Source organism: Micromesistius poutassou (genome assembly GCF_964030765.1).
Source record: "Micromesistius poutassou genome assembly, chromosome: 19".
In the NCBI taxonomy this organism is placed as follows: Eukaryota; Metazoa; Chordata; class Actinopteri; order Gadiformes; family Gadidae; genus Micromesistius; species Micromesistius poutassou.
In genome coordinates, this window is record NC_140289.1 from 3,633,187 (window position 1) to 3,651,313 (window position 18,127).

The window sequence follows — 18,127 nt, forward strand, 5'->3', positions numbered from 1 at the left end:
GTGCTATGACCCTGGTACAATATGCACCCTGTACACAAATCGACCCTGGCTATTAGACGTATTTATCCTGCCTCATATCATCTCCATTAGGTTTCTGCTGGATGAGAGATGAGACTCCAGCCGTTGCCCGATTAGCTTGACTTATGAACGTATAAAAATGAACTGCAATAATACTAATTATACTTTATTTGTCTTGTGTCTGTTGCATGTCTGATCAATGTGGAGTCTGCAGCAACAATTTGACCTCAATGAAGGGTCCAGCCCTGTAGTCTAAAATAACCAGTTGGGACAAAAGCATGATCCATGTGTTACAAATAAAATATTTAACCCATCCCTCTCGCTCTCCCTCTGGCACTCATGCGTCCGTTCATACACAAATACTGCATGTTGACACTAGATGTCACAGCCAGCGAGTTGTGAGTCCCGTTCCTCCTATCTATTTCCCGATGTCATGCTGTTCCCAGTGAAACATACAGGAGTGTGTGTGTGTGTGTGTGTGTGTGTGTGTGTGTGTGTGTGTGTGTGTGTGTGTGTGTGTGTGTGTGTGTGTGTGTGTGTGTGTGTGTGTGTGTGTGTGTGTGTGTGCATCCTGCCAGCTGTGCATGCGGCTCAGTCAGTTGACTGAGTCTTTGGGACGTCCCATCCTGTCGGCAGCATTCAACTTATTTTCCCGGCACACCGACCAATCAATCAATCACAGTGATGATCCACGTGTCAGATGTATGCTGCTCGTTTCCTGCATCAAAAGGGGCGGGGATTGTTAACTGCTCACGAAACAAACGATACGTATATTTGTGGGTTATTTCTGCGGTTGTTTGTAAATAAAACGAGCTCGCTTTCGTTTTGTGCAAAATCGGCTCAATGTTTATTGCGACGCATCACACGTGGGCATCATAGCGCACGCGCAAAGAATGGAAACATGCGTTGCTATGACAACGTTGTAAGGCTCATTGTTTCGGTTAGTCTACGAGCTTTAATCGCCAGTCTGTTAGCGTATCCATTCACACTTTTACTCACTTTTACCCTTTTTTTTCCTTATAGTTTTGTAATTAAGAGAACAAATGGATTCCAACACGCTGTATTACTCGTTGGATCTTGTCTCCGGCAGCGGTCACACTCTGAACGGCGAGCAGAGGGCCGCTCTGCAGACATCACTGGTCCTCCTGAAGAAGAACTACAAGTTCACCCGCGTCATGTTCTGGGGAAAGATATTAGGCATAAAGGATGACTATTTCATTGCCCAAGGGAAAGGAGACGATGAGTTGAAGGACAAAAAGTTTCTCTACAGGTAAGCTCGTAAACCTAATTAGAATATTATTTCTGAAAATCACGTAAAGACACTTAATGTATTACTTGTGTGTGCGTGTGTGTGTGTGTGTGCGTGCGCGTGCGTGCGTGCGTGCGTGCGTGCGTGCGTGCGTGCGTGCGTGCGTGCGTGCGTGCGTGCGTGCGTGCGTGCGTGCGTGCGTGCGTGCGTGTGCGTGCGCGCGCCTTCGTGCGTGTCTGCCTGATCCCGTTTAGCTTCAACTGTATGGAGTGGCACCTGCTGCCCCCAGCAGATGACGGTATGGTGGGGGAGGTGTCCAGGGCCGCCAGGGGTCGGTTCACGGGGGACCCCTCGCACGAGTACACCGAGACTCCCCTGCAGCGAGAGGGAGACGAGGCGTCGGAGGGAGTAGAAGCAGTACGGCCCCGTTCCCATCCGTCCTGATTAAGACCCTTCGTTTATATATTAAGTTATTGAGGTGTCCTGCATTCATAATCATGGATTCACAATGCGGCACTAAGCCTTCATCGTTAGTTTCTCTTCGTTCTTTGTCAATTTATTGACTACAAATACCTTAATCAAATTGTAAGTAGCTGTGAGAAACCCATAATAATATCTAACAGCTTATATCCCCTCAAAGCAAATCTAGCATAAAAATAGGTACATATATATATATATATATATATATATAATTCATTAGCTCTGATATAACTATCTCTCACTCACACACACACACACACACACACACACACACACACACACACAAATTGATCAGCCTGTCCTCTGGTTAGTAATCCCCAACCCCCTGTATTGTGGTTCCAGATCAAAGTGACAGAGGAGAGGAGGTTAGCGGTGACGGTCCACCTGATTGACGAGGAGGTGTCTGTGGTCCCGCGCGGTGCGTTCAACAGAACGCATCTGGGCCTCATGAACACAAACAGCTCCTTCGAGGGTACACTGATGTCATTGGGACTTTGTTGTGAGGACCCTTTAGGGCCAAGGGGGTCAGTGGGAGCCATTAGGGTTAGCACCAGACTCACCACTTCCAATAACTGCATATTGTGTTTTCTTGTTTTTTTCAATAGAATCCATGCATGAAATGTTTTATTTTGTGAACGGGCGTGTCCTTTATTTCATCTGCATACCGTGGTTGTTTGCGCGTTTCAGGGCTGTCTCACGCAGAAGCCGGGAAGCTGGAAAACTTTCTTCACTTCGCCAAACCCAAGAAGCTGAAGAAGTTAATCCGGGAGCAGGCCGACCTCGACCCCGCCATCGACTTCCTGGACCCGCTGAGCGGCGACGTACCCAAGGGTGATGCCCCGCACCGACCCACACCGTTTACATTTACATTGAAGGCAATTTTGCGGATGCTTTTATCCAAAGTGACTTAGTATTGTCAGAAGAAAGAGGAACCACAATATATCCGCCTGTCGGTACAGTGAAGATGTTCATAAAAAGAAGTGCCAATGCACTTACAATTGCTGGGTTAACGCATTGCCCGTATGCAACCAAGATAGCTAGGATAAGATGCTACACAATGTACACAAAGTACTATTTTTAAGTGCCAGGACGTACAACATACAATAAGTGCATACAATAAGTGCGTAAAGAGGGGTGTTTTTAGGAGAGTAAGGGGTAAGGGGTAAGGGGGGAGGCTAGTGTACTTGACCTCTAAACCAGTGAGTTTTGAGTCACTTGCAGACCACCTTCTACATTTCCATCACAGCACCACAACACACAACAACAGATCTCACAATCTATTCCACTGCAGGACGAACTGACCCACTGAAGACTGTTGTCTGGGAGCCCAACACATCCAGTCGGTCTAGGTCCAGTAGACCCGGGAGGTCTAACACATCTAGTGGGTCTAGATCTAGTAGACCAGGGAGGTCTAACACATCTAGTGGGTCTAGATCTAGTAGACCCAGGAGGTCTAACACATCTAGTGGGTCTAGGTCAAGTAGACCCGGGAGGTCTAACACATCTAGTGGGTCTAGATCTAGTAGACCTAGTAGGAGGTTTAATATCGGAGTATTTGCTTTAAACCGAAAAAGCTCTGAAACGGTTGCCTCTGATCTATGAAATGATACAGTTGAACCAATCCAGCGTGGTAGACGTGTGTGGTCGTCATCGTGTGTGGGGACCGCTTAGCGTGTTCCAGCAGCCATGCAGCATTAACCCCAAACTATCTGTGTTATTGAAATTAAGGTTGGATGCAGTAGTGACTGCAAAAATATTGCTTTGTGTAAACAACGCGTCTGGAGTTTTTTTTCCTGGAAAGTGGGATCTCGACACAAGCGCGAATGTGTGGGATAACGGCGGTGAAAAAATATGGCACGCACTGAAGTTTCCGAACCGAGTTGTTGTGGGCTGACGGCTCCGAGACGACTGCCTGTCCTCCCCAGATGGAATATGTATTCTCAGTATTATGTTGTGCAGGCATTCCCCCTGGGAGACTCACGCTTTACGAAAAGTGCTTGTGGTGCAACAGACTAATAACCTTCCTCCATAATGTTCCTGGCCAACATGCTGATATCGTTTTGGCCTTGGGTTCCACACTGAGAAATTACATACAGTAATACGATCATCATGGGGTTTTCAACGGGACCGGTCGGTGGGAGCAACACAGAACGTAATAAGCATGGGAACTGCTAGTGAGGCACCTCTCGCAGGCCCCCCCTCCACTGAAATAAAGAGATGACCCCACTTAACCAAGTATTTATATTCCTAATGTATTCCAATAACGTATTACCCCAATGGTTATCCAGCATTAGTTTTTATTTGTGGTTGCTACCCCATCGTTGTAGTAAATCTACAGCCACATCTTGTGGGGTTACTGAACACACCCGTGCATGTTATGTGGTTGTATGGGAGTGCACAGCGAGTTAAAAAACGATGAGTAAAAAACCAAGGCCCCGTGACTAAAACACGCAGCAGCTGTCCCGGCATAACGGGGAGCTTAGGCATGGACGCATGTGTGTATATGCACATGTGCTTTTGAGTTAAGGCTGTTGTCAGCCGCATCGTCGCTACCATCACACAGCTGTTTTTCGATGCAGAAGTCAGCACTGCAAAGCCGCGAAGGGCCCGGACTACAGTAGGCGAGAGGGGAGGGCTGGGGGGGAAGGGGTTTCTAACCAAAGACAGGTGCTATTCCTCGGAGCGAGAGAAAGTTCAGCTCCTTCTTCTGAGAGTTTCCCCTGACGACAGTATCGCAGAGGTGACTCCGAAGGGCTTGGAAGTTTGTCTGATTTATGTCTCACACGCCACACAGGTTTGAAAGAGGCCCGCTACAGGCCGTCCCCCCCTGCCAGCTCACTACTAGTGTTGTTGGAATACAGTTACAGACGAGACACTTGTGTCAACACGCTGTATATCGTGTGTGCAGAGAACTTTCCCTATAGGTCCTTGCGCCCTTAACCCCTTCTTTGTTTTAGGTCTTAAAATCATCCCTGCGTTGACTTTTATTTATAGAAATGAGTGTATTTTACTGAAACAGATCCGTGTCTAATATGCATTCACCACGCATTTGGTGTTTATCGCCCTACCCAAAGGTCCTGAGAAATATGTTTGAGACAACACATCAAAAGCACAATAGGCTGAATGTATTTTCTTTCAGATCCTCTCTCTCCTCTGCTTTAAGCTTGTGGTTTTAGCCCCAATAGTAATATGGGAACGGCTGTCAAAAGGCCGCTGATTCCATCGAACTCAACACTGCAACAGTGTAAGCGGACATGCCAGGCTTTACAGCACATACAGCCACATTCCCAATCGGCATGAAATGATAGTGTTGTCTGCTCCTGGCTGTGGTCCAGCGGCACCCAGCTGTGTGACCACCATGGTGCTGGTGCTGACTACGAGGGAGCAGGGGAGCATGTGCAATAAGGTGCCAAAGAAGGGCCTCATCGACTGAGTTAACTCATAACCACCAGCACTCCTGGCCCCGCGTTTCTCAGGAATCGCTTCTGGTGCTTTTTTTTTTTTTCTTTCTAAGTATGCTTTGCAGCAGGTTTTTGTGTGAGCTTTTACACAGGAAATCGTTTTGAATCGCACTCTGGAGCTGGCAAGCACGGCAAAAAAATGTTAACAAGCTGCACGAAGTGCATGAAGTGGTGTTTCAATGGAGCCAAACCTGAAACCAAATGTGTCGATAGCAATTGCAACACAGCATTCCTTACGTCAGTGGTTCTCTTCTGGTCGAGCCTCCGGAGCCACTTGCGCCAATAAGTCAGGACCCCGAAAGATAACAATATTTCAGTATGCAATGATGCCTTCATGTACCGAAACATTGACAACCAAAATCTGCAACAATTGTGGCTAAACATAATGAAATATAAAGCCATTGAAACATGACTTAATACACGGGCTTCTTTCTAAAGATTAAGGTTTGGCACATGCTCTGCGACTCAAACACGAGGGTTGCGACCCACCGTTTGAGTATCACCGCCAGTGAAGGTCATCTGTCACGGATGATACCATTTTGTCTGGTTGTTCTTTCAGGGCAGTGGAGCCTGCAGTTGGAGAACGCCAGCAGCGTGTGTGTGCTCCGCAGCCTGCTGTGGCTGGGCCTGATGTTCTATCACGTGCCCATGACGCCACAGCACGGCTACGTCTACATGGGCTACGGCTGCAAGAACCTGGACCTGCCCTTCATGCTCTAAACAAAGTGGAGTCTCCAATCCACGAGATAATGTGTGTGTGTGTATATACGGTATATATGGGGGATCTTTGTGGCGTCATCGGAAGGGATCTTCACAAAACTATTTTTTGTTTGCGTCTTAACCAAAATAAAATGAGCCGCAGACATACACTTTATCTCCCTCCCAAGTCGTGTTTGATTTAGTTCACATGCAAGAGAAAAAAAAGCCCTCGTTCCCGTGCACCCTTTGCCGTATACACACGCCGAGAGCAAACGTAAACGGACGCATTTTATTTGCACATCTGGATCGGCTTGGCGTACACACAGTCAACACACCACCTACTTACTGTGCACATAAAAGCCATCTCGGCGAATTTATGGTCGAGAGTTCATTTTAAAGCCTCCTTGAAAGACAAATTACTCTAAATCAATTATTCTGGGTGGGGCTCTGCATGATTCATTCACTCCCCGAGCAAGGCCTCTCGATAAACAAAACACAACCAGAAAAAAAAAAGAGAGAAAGAAAAGAGGCTGAATAAATACAGATGCGCAGAACCCTTTCAACCTTTTTTCCCCATGGCCGTGATCGGCCAGACACTGGGTTTTCCCTACGAAAAAAATATCTGGCTTGGGACTTTTTTCGGACAGACCGAAACAATCACACAATGAAGTGTGCTTCAGGCTCCTGTACTGTATAGCTGGTCCTGTGATTGGTCGATTGGAATTCTGTCCCGTCAGTGTTTCAAGTAGAGGGGTCGGACGCCGTACTGCACGTTGTTCTTGAGCACGGGGTCGCCGACCGGCATGCGCCTCTTACTCCACTTGAGACCGGTTCTGAAGAAGGGCTTCACCGAGCCTATGGACCAGCGGGTGAGGTACCTGCCGTGAGAGAGGGGTCCCGTCAGCTGGGGGGAAATGTGGTGAGATCGAGACAGGGCAGAGGGCAGCAGTAATGAGGGGTTAACACACGGGCGACCCCCACCTGTTGAGCTGGGGCTTGGGTTTCCTCGGGACATGGCCCTCTGGGAGCTTGGGTTTGTGGTCAGGGAGCAGACCTTCAGCGGGAACACAATGACCCGAATGTAATCATTTAGAAGTCATTCAAATAATGCATCTTATGCAGAGCAGAAGCAGTGAGTTCATATCGGTCATAACCATTTAAAGATATCAAAAACAAACATCTTTACATTTAGAACACATCGTCACTTGAATGAAACCAGCTTAAAAAAGGAGGCTAATTTGGTGTCATCATTTCACTTATCAAAAAAGGCTGTCGCCTGAGAAAAGGCGCCATCTTCCAGTATAGTAATCTTTAATGTCCAGTGTGTAGAATTAAGTTGCATTTGGGGGCAACTGGGGGCACAACAGCGGCCCTAAAAAAGTATCCCAAATGGGTTGTAGCCATGGGATAACATGCCCCTTCCTTCCTACAACTCTTAGTCCGAAATGAGTTCTCTCTAGAGCCGTTTGTCCCTTCTGGGATACTGTAGGAACATGGCAATGCGACATGGCCAGCTCCATGGAGGAGGACCCACTCCCTATGTAGGCATAAAGGGCTCATTCCAAGGTAACAGAAATAAAAATTCACAGGATTATACTCTTTATATGTGCAAATGTGCAGTGTATTTAAAATACTTATGAATTATGATATTCCACTTCTCAAGTCTTTCGCTAGATGCCGCTAAATTATACACACTCGAAGTGTGTACTAAAAAGCCACGCCATCATGACTCATGCCCAGTTAAAGTGCTGGAGTGTCTGGATTTCCCTGATTGAAATGCAACACAAGCGACTGGACAAAAGTAGAGGAGCTCCTCCCCTCACCGGCTCGGTGGGCCATCTTCACGCAGATCTCCACCTTGTGGTGCTCCTCGGGACAGAGGCCTGTGATCCTCTTGGGTAGCATCCCTCCGTCAGAGCGGATGAACTGGCTCAGCAGCAACACATCCTGGGGGGGAGAGGACACCACCGCAATGAATCACGTCAGTCTGAGGACACGCACGAACCGATGAATTCATATCGTACTTTATTTATATTTATTTATAGTTCATGTCGATGGCGTTCTTAGTTCACCGTGTAGTCGTATTTGTTCTGCAGGTTCCACCTGTAGATGGGGCATTTGGCAGCGGGGTTTGGAGGCTCTGGTGCCGCTGCGACATCCACGGTGTGTCCCTCGATCTGGACAAAACATTTTGAAGGTTTCAGTATTTTTTGATCATCGTTCTCGTATCCTGGAGGCCTTTTCACAGCGGACTGTGATGCCAGTGGGGCCTTGTGTAGTTTCAGATTTAATCCATTTCTATTCATCCCAAAACAATGGCATTTTTTCCCCCCTGAGAATAAACAGTAGTGACTGCATAAAATGAGTGTTAAATAGTCACAGGACCTGACCCTATTGATACCTTGAGCAATGCTTTCTTTGTCAAGGGCTTTGGGTAATACAATTAAGCTGGCTAATGCTCAGTTTGGGACATAACTCATTGTCAAACCAATCTACTGTAACCCTCATAACTCAAGGGCAGACTGAGATGACAATACATTTGGTATTTGCCATTATATACCCACTCACAATATCTTGTAATGTAATACATATAGTCAGTTGTTTATATGTGTGTTTGTGCAAATGATCATATGAATTCTAAATACAATATACAAAAACGACTTACTGTTATTGTTTTACCCTCTTGCTTTTCCACCACTGAAAGACAAGACAAAATGTTTTTGAATAAGAAAGTTCCCCTTCAACATGTTGGGAAGAAACATGTCAACCTCCCACCGGCGACCAATGAATGAAAGCTAATATGTGACGTCACAAGTGGTTCTTCAGCTCCTGGTAGAGACTGCCTTTGCCTATAACGGAGGGCCCGCAATGTACATGAATCAAACCACTTCATAGAAATATCGGTTTACTACAAGGAGTGTCATGTATTGTGCCAAATGACAACACGTTGAAACCAGCAGAGCGATAAGTCTAGCAAAGGAAGCGTGCTTGAGAGGTAGCAGTCAGCTACAGAGTACTCGCCTTGTCGGATTCCTCTGCACTGAGTGTTTCCAAAAAACGAGAGCTGAGGAATACATGCTCTCGTTAAATAACTCAAACTGCCACCGTTGACCACCGGTCTTATTTCAGAAAAGGATGTCCGAATGGACCGTAGGACGCAGCGCGCTGCCATCTTGGTCTGTTGACCTTCTTTCTTGCTTTTGGAAGATTTTTACATAAGGGAGAAAATCTGCGACAGCGACGCCTTTGGTCAAGGGGCGTCATAACCAAACCACTACCAAAATAGGAGGACGTCCGAGAATAGGCTTGCAGTAAATATGCAATTGCAAGGTAAACTTAACTTGTTTACGTGTATCATTCGTTTACATGGGAATTGTGCAGGAACACTTACCCCAGTAAATTATAATTTAGATTGTCATGTTCCTGTTTTTTTTTCATATGTTCAAAACGTCGACAATCAAGAGGTCAATCCCAGAAGAAACAATGAGGTAGGCCCCTACTGTTATGAACACTGTGTATGAACATGCCCAGATTTTGTTGCAGGAGCAATCGCAGACAATGCTGGTATATTCTGTATGATCAGATAACTAGATGGAAAGATCCAAGCACCTTTTGATATTATCAATGGAACATTACCTGCATGCATGGTTTACACGCCAACATAAAGCAAACACAAAAGATAATCAGAGAGACAAGGCTGGTGCAGATTAATTAAAACTACTCTGAACAGGCTTTAGGAAGCCATTATATCTTTGGCATTCACTTTGTTAGTTTAGTATTTTGAATAAAATATGAAAATGTCCCTACAAAAGCCTTTCACTCTAAGGCTCTTACTGTGGTTATTGACGCAACCACAAGCAAGCAAATCTACAAAGCAGGGAATGTGGGGTTGGAAACACAGCCTACTTGGTTGCATAAGGTTAAATTGGGTTTTTATGAGGTGACATGTAATTAGTCATTAGCCGTCGACAAGTCATCACCTGCAAGTGCAAGAACATAAATCCACTAAAAAGATTATTGTGTCCTGGATTTTATCTGGGGTTTTGGCAACTTAAAGCTATTACTTTGGTACAAACAGTTTCCTCTTTTTGTCCCCAAGCCAGATTTATGTTCTCAAACTGAAGTAATTTAGGTAGCCACAGACAACATTTGGGGTTTTATCTATTTATTTACAGTTAACTACAGCTTATCTAATGGATGGGTGCTTCACCATGGCAAGGTCAACAAACATCAAGCAAACTAACTGACCACTACAAAATGCTGTTGGACATGTCAACTACAATATTAAGGAATGCTGTTGGACATGTATTTGTATAGGGAAGAACTTGCTTACTGTTGACATTACATGACGGTCAACACACACACACACACACACACACACACACACACACGTTTATTTTCTTTCACGTGGTTTGCATGTGAACGAGAACAATCTCCGTCTGCTAGCGTTGTCCTGCCTGGTGAAAAATGTAAACAATCTCTACACCCACCTCACTTTATTTTCTTTCCTTTGGAGACAGACATTTGTAATCGTCTACTCAATGGATGTAGAGTCGAAAGGATAGAGATTACGGTTGCCACCCCCCCAACCCCCCCATCACAAAGAAGCCATTGTGTCTCTATGATCGGGCTGCTTCATCAAGGACCTCTTAAGCAGTCACATTCCTTCAGAGACCCCCGCACCCAACCCCGACACTAAAAAGAAAATGGCCTTTAAAGTGTCTGGGCCACCTTCTCTTAGGCTTTGGTATTTAAATGAAACATGGTGCAATACAAGCAGGCGCCTTCGCCAATGAGGTCAGGGAGAGAGAAGAAGAAGAGGAAGACAAAAATGAAGAGGGGGTGGGAAGTAAATCAGATAGGATTTCAACCCTCCGAGGAACAGGGGCCGCTCTGACATTTTCACAGCCACCGCTGGGCGAGAGACAGCCCGGCAGAGTTCTGCGCTGGGAAGTTTAGAAGTTATGGCGGTGTGGTCGAAAAGGTTAGCTTCCTTAACCCCTGGCGTTTCTCCCCAGAGAAATGGCTGAACACAGCAGGAGGGGGGGGGGACTGAACCTGAGGTTGAGTGGATATGGTCACGGGACATCCAAGTGGTAGAAAACATAACTCCACAACCAAACAGAGCCGGGGGCTTTGGATCCTGCGCTGCTGTCAAGCCCGAGCGGGATTTGTTTATTTTGAGTTTGGTGTTTTGGTGGACATGGAACGCGTCGCTGTAATAACCCCTGGCCCCCTGCGGTGAGACAAAACAAATACGAGTCTGGCACGAGTTTGGAGCACAGCACGACTGCGTAGGAACACTCTCTTCAACAGCGGAACTTGGTGTGGGGAGCCTTGTCAAACGTTGTATGGATGAACTAACATGTGCGTTTGGAACTGATCCACAGTTTCCTTTTAATCATTTGTCTCATAAACAATGATTTTGGCATCTATGGCACTCTAGGGTAAAATCTTTCCGGGCAGATACAAATCTCATCTTTTATGCTTCCATTCACGGTCATGACAAGATGAAAAAACATGACATGAGCTACAAGTTACAAGAATGCACACGCAGAGCGGTGTATTCTACGCTTCAGTCTTACGGATTAACTACATCCTGTGAACCAAGCAGTCGAGCCTGGACGTGTGCTATCCCACGTTTTCCGATGTGATGTCAGGTGGTGCGCGGGCGGCCATGCCAGCGACGTGATGCTTCACCCATCCGAGTATCCTCTCCCCCTCCCTCTCCCCCTCCCTCCCTCTCTCTTGTGCTGGGTGAATGGAGAGTGCAGGGGTCTACGTGCTAAACGACAGTGCCTCCGCCGACAAATCAATGCCTTCTCTCAGAGCAGCCCTCTTATCCTGTTAGTCTCTCCCCCGAACCACCGAGGGATTTATCCTCACATACTCCTTCACTCTCTTTCTTGATCTCACACACACACACGCGCGTGCACGCACACACGCACACACACTCGATGCACGCACGAGTTTTCACAAACACACACACTCCTTCGCGTCTGTCTCATTTGTACTTGGTTCGGCCCACCGCAGCACGGGAGTCCATTAATTCAAGTTTTATGCGAGACGCGTTTCCCAGTGCAACAATGAGTCCTTGGTTCCCAAGTGGTTCCCTTTTTTAAATGTTTCAAAACATTTCTTACTAGCCCACGTTGTTTCTTTTTGGTTGTTCATCTTTTTAGGGCTTACGTGTTGTCATAGTTTCAAGCCAGTGGTTTATGTTCTGGTGTTGAATTCTCCCCCATGATGAGTTCTGTCTTACTTAATGTCTGGAAGTCCACATCTGAACTGAACATAAAGTAGACACTTTTCTTTGGGTCATGTTTTTGCAGTTGTATCTTTTGTGTCTCTGTGACATGTACAAATGTTAGCCTCCTCTTTGACTTTAGTGGCCTAATTCATCTCCGACGCGACAAAGCATTGGACAGACCTCCCATAAGTCTGTATGTGCAGCTATTGCCTTGACCTGCCCAGCTTTCAAATGGAGCCCAACCCGGCACAAAGCGACATAAGCGATGATTCAATTAAACCCGGACGGGGATGTTTTGTTGTCATGATTTCAGGCCCTTTTTCTTCTTCTCATGCTGCAGAACATTTGTGTAGCTCTGTCTCTATTAGTTTCCCGTCACAAGCCACCCTTCCCTGTCCGCACTTCCTCCTTATGCTCGTTACCATGACATCCGGGGGGACAACAGGATTCTCACGCCGACCAGATGGTTTTCCAGCAAATGAAATCTCACGCCACGGATCGCCTTATGGCTGAAAGAGTGACTACAGGTGGTCATGTGACCCCGTCGCTGACCACTTCCATTAAACTAAACCCGGTTGCCTGCTCTTTCATCTCAGGCTTGCAGGAACGATGGGTTTTTTGAATGAATCATGCTCAGTATATTGATTTGACATGAAGCAGAACCCTTTTCGTTTTTTGTGCTCTGTGATTTGGCACTTAGTTTGTAGCATCTCCTTTCATGCAAAACCTTCTTTAGCTTAATATCTAACTGTTTTATTTGGTTTTGATACTGTTTGTGCTTTGTTGACCAGAGATGTTGTCATGTTACTTTGTAGCAAATGGTTTAGCTGTGCTGATCTCACTTGGGCTTTTATTGAGTTTATACCCCAACATCAGTTCAGACCAGATGCGGCTTCTGACTAAGATATACTGTGTGTGTGTGTGTGTGTGTGTGTGTGTGTGTGTGTGTGTGTGTGTGTGTGTATATATATATATATATATATATATATATACACCTCTTTCCACCTGCCCACAACCTGGATGAAATGAGATGTGAACAGTTCCTCTTTCTCATTTCAATATACTGTATATCCACTCTATCCTCTATTCTGCTGTCCCATCTTTCAAGGAAAGATGGGATTTGTGTGTAATTGGATTAAAAAAAAAAGTCAAACAAGATCTGTACTATACAGAAAAGAATACCTACCTTGAAGCATTTTGCGTCTCACAGGTTAGCTTCAAAAGATGAAGTGTAAATAATATATCCAAACCATCTAGACAGGTGACATCCCAGTAGGGGGCACTAGTGGTTTCCAGGTGCTGTTCAGCCAGGCTGTCAATGTTTGACTGTTACATCCTGAGGCACTGAACCAGTGGCCAAGCATGAAAAAATATGAATCAATCTACTCTACGTTATGAACGACAAGGTCTGGATCCAATGGGCTTTGTCAGTTCGCTTTTTCGTCTCGTCGGAACGAAAACAGCAGGAACGATTAATTACTTTAAACCCTCCCTCCCAACCCTTTCCAAGGACGGTTGTGTGTTCAGCTTTACAAAGCATCATACATACTGTAGTGAATGTATTGTGGCGGGTTGGGGGGGGGATCTATAAAGGCTTTGGTATTTGTTCCTGTTGGAGACGGAGCGTGCTCAGTGTGCAATCGCTCGGAAAAGCAACTTGAGCCCTTCTTTCTTCTCCCCGTTTATGGCCTTGTCTGTTATTTTTCTACACCAGGTACTAATTCATCTTCTGTGTGTGTGTGTGTGTGTGTGTGTGTGTGTGTGTGTGCGTGTGCGTGTGCGTGTGTGTGTGTGTGCGTGTGTGTGTGTGCGCACGCGTGCCCGTCCGTCCGTCCGTCTGTCCGTCCGTTCGTGGGGAGGTGAAAGCAGTGAGACAGTGAATTTCAGTCAGTCAAGGGCTCCCTCAGTCTTGAGCACGATGCCTAATTAGGAGACATTCACTGACGCCAAATGCCGACGCTTCAACGGGGTCGGGGGACGAAAGAAAGCCAAACGTGAAGTATTTCACACTCCTGTTGACTGCCATGTCTCAGCATGTCCCTCGATACAAACGCTTCGCTAGAATTCCATCAGTTCCAGGGAAATAAGAGTGTGGGAGTCTTAGTTGAAACCAATGATAAGTTTACTTTTCCAAGAATTCCTGTTGTCACCAAACAACTATGCACTCATGTGTTTTCAGTTAAAACTATAAAGTGAATGTGGCTGTTAACTGTGCCCTCCAGGCCAAGACCACCACCACGTATCAGCAGCATTGATCGGAAATTTGCCTCTACACGCAACATAAGAAAGGAGATAAAAACCAAAAGACAAGGTTTGGAGCAGCGAGTGTGAATTCAAAGCGTAAGCATCTGCCCTGCTGAATGGCAGTTCACCAGACATCGCAATCGGGAGAAAGGAGGCAAGCGGAGAACTTTATGACTTGAATCAATAAACCTGTCCGATGTTTTCCCCTTAATAAGCACCAAATGTGTGAATGGTTTGATAATGGACGGTCGGCATACAATCGACCGACTGCGTTTCTTCTCGGAGCCAGTTGTGATCCAGCTGTGCTTCCCGATCCGAAGCTTCCCCGGGATGTCGTAAAGTTGATCGTAGGGTCTCACACTGGGCTGTGAGAAGAGGACCCACCCTCTCCACACGAGATAAGACTTCCACACCGTGGCCGGCCTTCAGAGAAGAATGAGTTTGCATGCTCTCAGTTCCAACCTTTTTCATATCATATGATCCAGTGGTAAAAGTTTCATCTATTATTATATGATTCATATCTTAAGGAAATTGGCAATGCGATTGTTGTGAACTCGTCCAGGCTGTTTGGATGGCTTTTAATTTGCTCGGGCTCAGGTAATACTCTCAGCAATTAAGCAGCAGATTAGTAACACAGAATTTAAATATGTTTGGAACGAAGGGTCACATTTTAACCATAGAATCAGCCATTGTCAATCCACCACAGTAGTTCTGTGAGAAGGAGAATATCCAGTCAGTTCGGTGTTCAGCTCAATTTAACCTTTCGTTATTGATGTTATATGGCTGCAATAATAACCCCCCTCTCTCCATATTTTCTCATATTTGAGCGCCGGCTTGTTTAATCCTTGGCCCGTCCGGCTTGCGTCCGTCGTAACATGAAGGACTTATCCGTGTTTATGAAAACTGTTTTTCCTTCCCCTACCTGAAGGAGTGCTAAGAATGCAGACCGATTAAGTGAAGCCATATTTTACGTGAGGCTATGTTTTAACCAGAAAAACACTGCATTCATTCAATCCGTCGTGGAGAAGGTGCTAAACATCTGGCGGAACGTGAAAAGTAAGCTAAACTCCCTTTTTTATGAAGACGCAAAGGGCACCGTTCCAACGTGGTGCCGGGACCACTTGGAAACGATTTGAGTTAACGGTGCTATGAATAAATCCTCGCTCAACGCCAAGGAACCGCTGCGATGATGACATTGAAAAACCTCAAGGCCTTATGCTACAACACCCTCCACAACGGACCTGTTAGTGCACGGCATCAGATGAGATGAATGGGTGCTACAATTTAGTACGAGGAAGTAAAAAAAAACGAAAATGGTAGACAAGCGGTAGACATTTGATTGCACCTGTCATCCTTCAGCCTACGCCGTTGGTTTTTGCCGCGACTCAGGAAGACAGTCTTCCTCCTCTCCCCGGTCATACTGTGGGAGAGGAAGGTAAATGTCTTTGCCTTTGTTGTGGGAAGCCAAATCATCCCCTGGAAGTACCTCCCCCCCCTTCCACTTCTCTCACCAACCCCATCCCTGTTAGCGATCGCATAAGGGACCCCCATAGAGGCTAATGGATGGAAGGACAGCAAGGGATTTGAGATGAGAGAGGAAGGGGCGAGGAAGAAACAGACCCTGATTAAGTACCAGGAGAGAAAGAACAAACGGCTTCACAGCAGGTCCTGGGACGTCCGCTACGTCCTGTAAAAAAAGATTCAACCTGTCAGATTGTCCCTCAAGTGCTCGTTGCAAGGGGAACAATGCTACAAACACCCCCGTCAAAGAAGCTGCTCCCTTCGTGATTAGATTGGGATCGTGTTGGCTCTTTCATCTAACAGCTGTCCGCCCCCGAATCTCATCCTGCTCCGTGGCTTTGACCAACGAGTTGACCATAGGCAGGAGAAGAAAAGGCAATCGAAGCAATTGCAAAATGTGCTATAGGGTTTATATTGCAATTGGATGAACTATGGATGGACCGGTGATGGAAATGTGAAGAAAGAAATAGATCTTTTATGTTGTAATGTATTGATTGTAAGGACAAATGACTGTATGACGACTATATAAAAATGGTTATAGTATGTTTGGGGGCTTATCACCGTGGTTATCTGAATCATAAAAAAACGAATACTTCCAAAACTAGAAACATTTGAGAGCACCTATTCGTTCATGTTCACATGTTGTTAGTCTAAGTGAATCACATGAGAGCCTTGTTAAAGGATAGATCATCGCCGGTGGAATATACAATTTACATTTTGTGGTAACCCCACCGGGGGCATACAAATAGTTCATCACCTCGCGATCACTTAGTGGCGCGTACAAAACATGCGCTCCGCGACAGAAAGCCCAGACTTCACAGGGTCTAGCCGCGGCGACCTGCGTTTACCTGCGAGACATTCAGCAGATCCACCGTCTGTTTGCATAAGGATTCTTCACAGATCAAACAGGACCTGGTCTAATCTAGCACCGATTCGCACGGTATCGCCAAATATTCTGAGGAAGATCTCATAGAGATGAGCAGAGGGAGGTTATAATCTCTACCTTTTTTTAAATTCTTTTTTACTGGCGGTGTGTATTTTTATTCACAAACACGTTGATAACCACACCAAATGACCATGTGACACCTGTTTGGTAACCGGTCTCTTTAGTTCAATAATAAACATCTCTTGTCTTAACAAACTGGCCTCGTCCTAAGCCTTCTTCCATAAACAGCGGTAGGCCTGCTTTCAAAGTAGACATGCAGTTGGTGTGTGTGTGTGTGTGTGTGTGTGTGTGTGTGTGTGTGTGTGTGTGTGTGTGTGTGTGTGTGTGTGTGTGTGTGTGTGTGTGTGTGTGTGTGTGTGTGTGTGTGTGTGTGTGTGTGTGCAGCCGGTGTTCATCTCAGGGTTTTTTTACACTGACAAATACGAATAAATAGTATAAATGATCCAAATATGTCCAATTTAACTTAAAGCAAAGGACCGGGGGTGGGGAGCTGGAGATGAGGGGGCCGGGGATGTAAATCTTGCTGTAGTACGTCTTGGATGGGCGGGGGTTGGGTTATGAAGATGAACATGCTGTTTTTTTAGACACTTGGGTCCCAGAGACCCCTAGGATACCAAAGAGGAGAGAAAAAAAAATGAGGGAGCCTAATCATTCACCGTCCAACACACACACACACACACACACACACCCCCTCCAACCTCAGCACCCTACCTCCCTGCAGCTGAAATGTGTCTCTGATTACTGGGGCTGTGTGTGTAAGAGCACATACATGTGTGTGTAACGGGCTGTAGTGGAGGCCCGGTGAGGTGCGGTATGGACTAATATGAACCAGATCTACTGTACCTTTAGTGGCCGGCGGCACGGCCTCCCAATGAGGACATACCTCCATCATCCCCCAGAAAATCACGTTAGGCACTCATGCGCTCCGGGCCGTGAACATCCACCTTCACGTACAGATAGCACCACCACTCCAGCCAAGCCCCCATCCTCAAGTTGTTTGGGGGGCTATTCCCTGAATTAATATCAGACAACCCTGAGGGACCACTGAGGGTTCACTTGGACAGGGTGGGATGGTGAAGGGGGGGGGGGGGACCATCGACAGGAGGGGGTCCTATGGTATGTTGGCATACCATAGGCCATAGAATATACCGGCACCATTGGATGTTGTGCACTGTCCAAATATGTCCTGCTGTATTGCAGGTTATAGCGAAGGCCCCTGTGTTTGACTGTGTGCTGTGTGATCCTGATCCTCCGCTAAG

General features: G+C 46.2%; 2 protein-coding genes across 2 annotated transcripts; one reads left to right on the plus strand and one right to left on the minus strand.

Moving 5' to 3' along the window:
• Positions 1-1,061: 1,061 nt before the first annotated feature.
• rsph9 (radial spoke head component 9) lies at positions 1,062-5,928 on the plus strand (the record flags this gene model as incomplete). The annotated part of the gene is made up of 5 exons (XM_084483815.1): positions 1,062-1,288; positions 1,522-1,684; positions 2,090-2,219; positions 2,435-2,578; positions 5,768-5,928. 5 exons carry the CDS (start codon positions 1,062-1,064, stop codon positions 5,926-5,928), a joined length of 825 nt encoding a protein of 274 aa, XP_084339941.1.
• A 254-nt stretch (positions 5,929-6,182) lies between these two features.
• Positions 6,183-9,087, minus strand: mrps18a (mitochondrial ribosomal protein S18A). Its single transcript, XM_084483693.1, has 6 exons — positions 8,929-9,087; positions 8,573-8,604; positions 7,980-8,084; positions 7,731-7,854; positions 6,889-6,961; positions 6,183-6,785 (listed from the first exon to the last, which is right to left on the minus strand). Exons 1-6 carry the CDS (start codon positions 9,077-9,079, stop codon positions 6,641-6,643), a joined length of 630 nt encoding a protein of 209 aa, XP_084339819.1. The 5' UTR covers positions 9,080-9,087; the 3' UTR covers positions 6,183-6,640.
• Positions 9,088-18,127: the final 9,040 nt, after the last annotated feature.

Coding starts and splice junctions, on each gene's coding strand:
- mrps18a (XM_084483693.1), bottom strand. CDS start 9,079: ATGGCAGCGCGCTGCGTCCTACGGTCCATTCGGACATCCTTTTCTGAA. Junction 8,605..8,928: donor GTGCAGAGGAATCCGACAAG/GCGAGTACTCTG, acceptor CTTGTCTTTCAG/TGGTGGAAAAGCAAGAGGGT. Junction 6,962..7,730: donor GAAGATGGCCCACCGAGCCG/GTGAGGGGAGGA, acceptor TTCCCGCTGAAG/GTCTGCTCCCTGACCACAAA.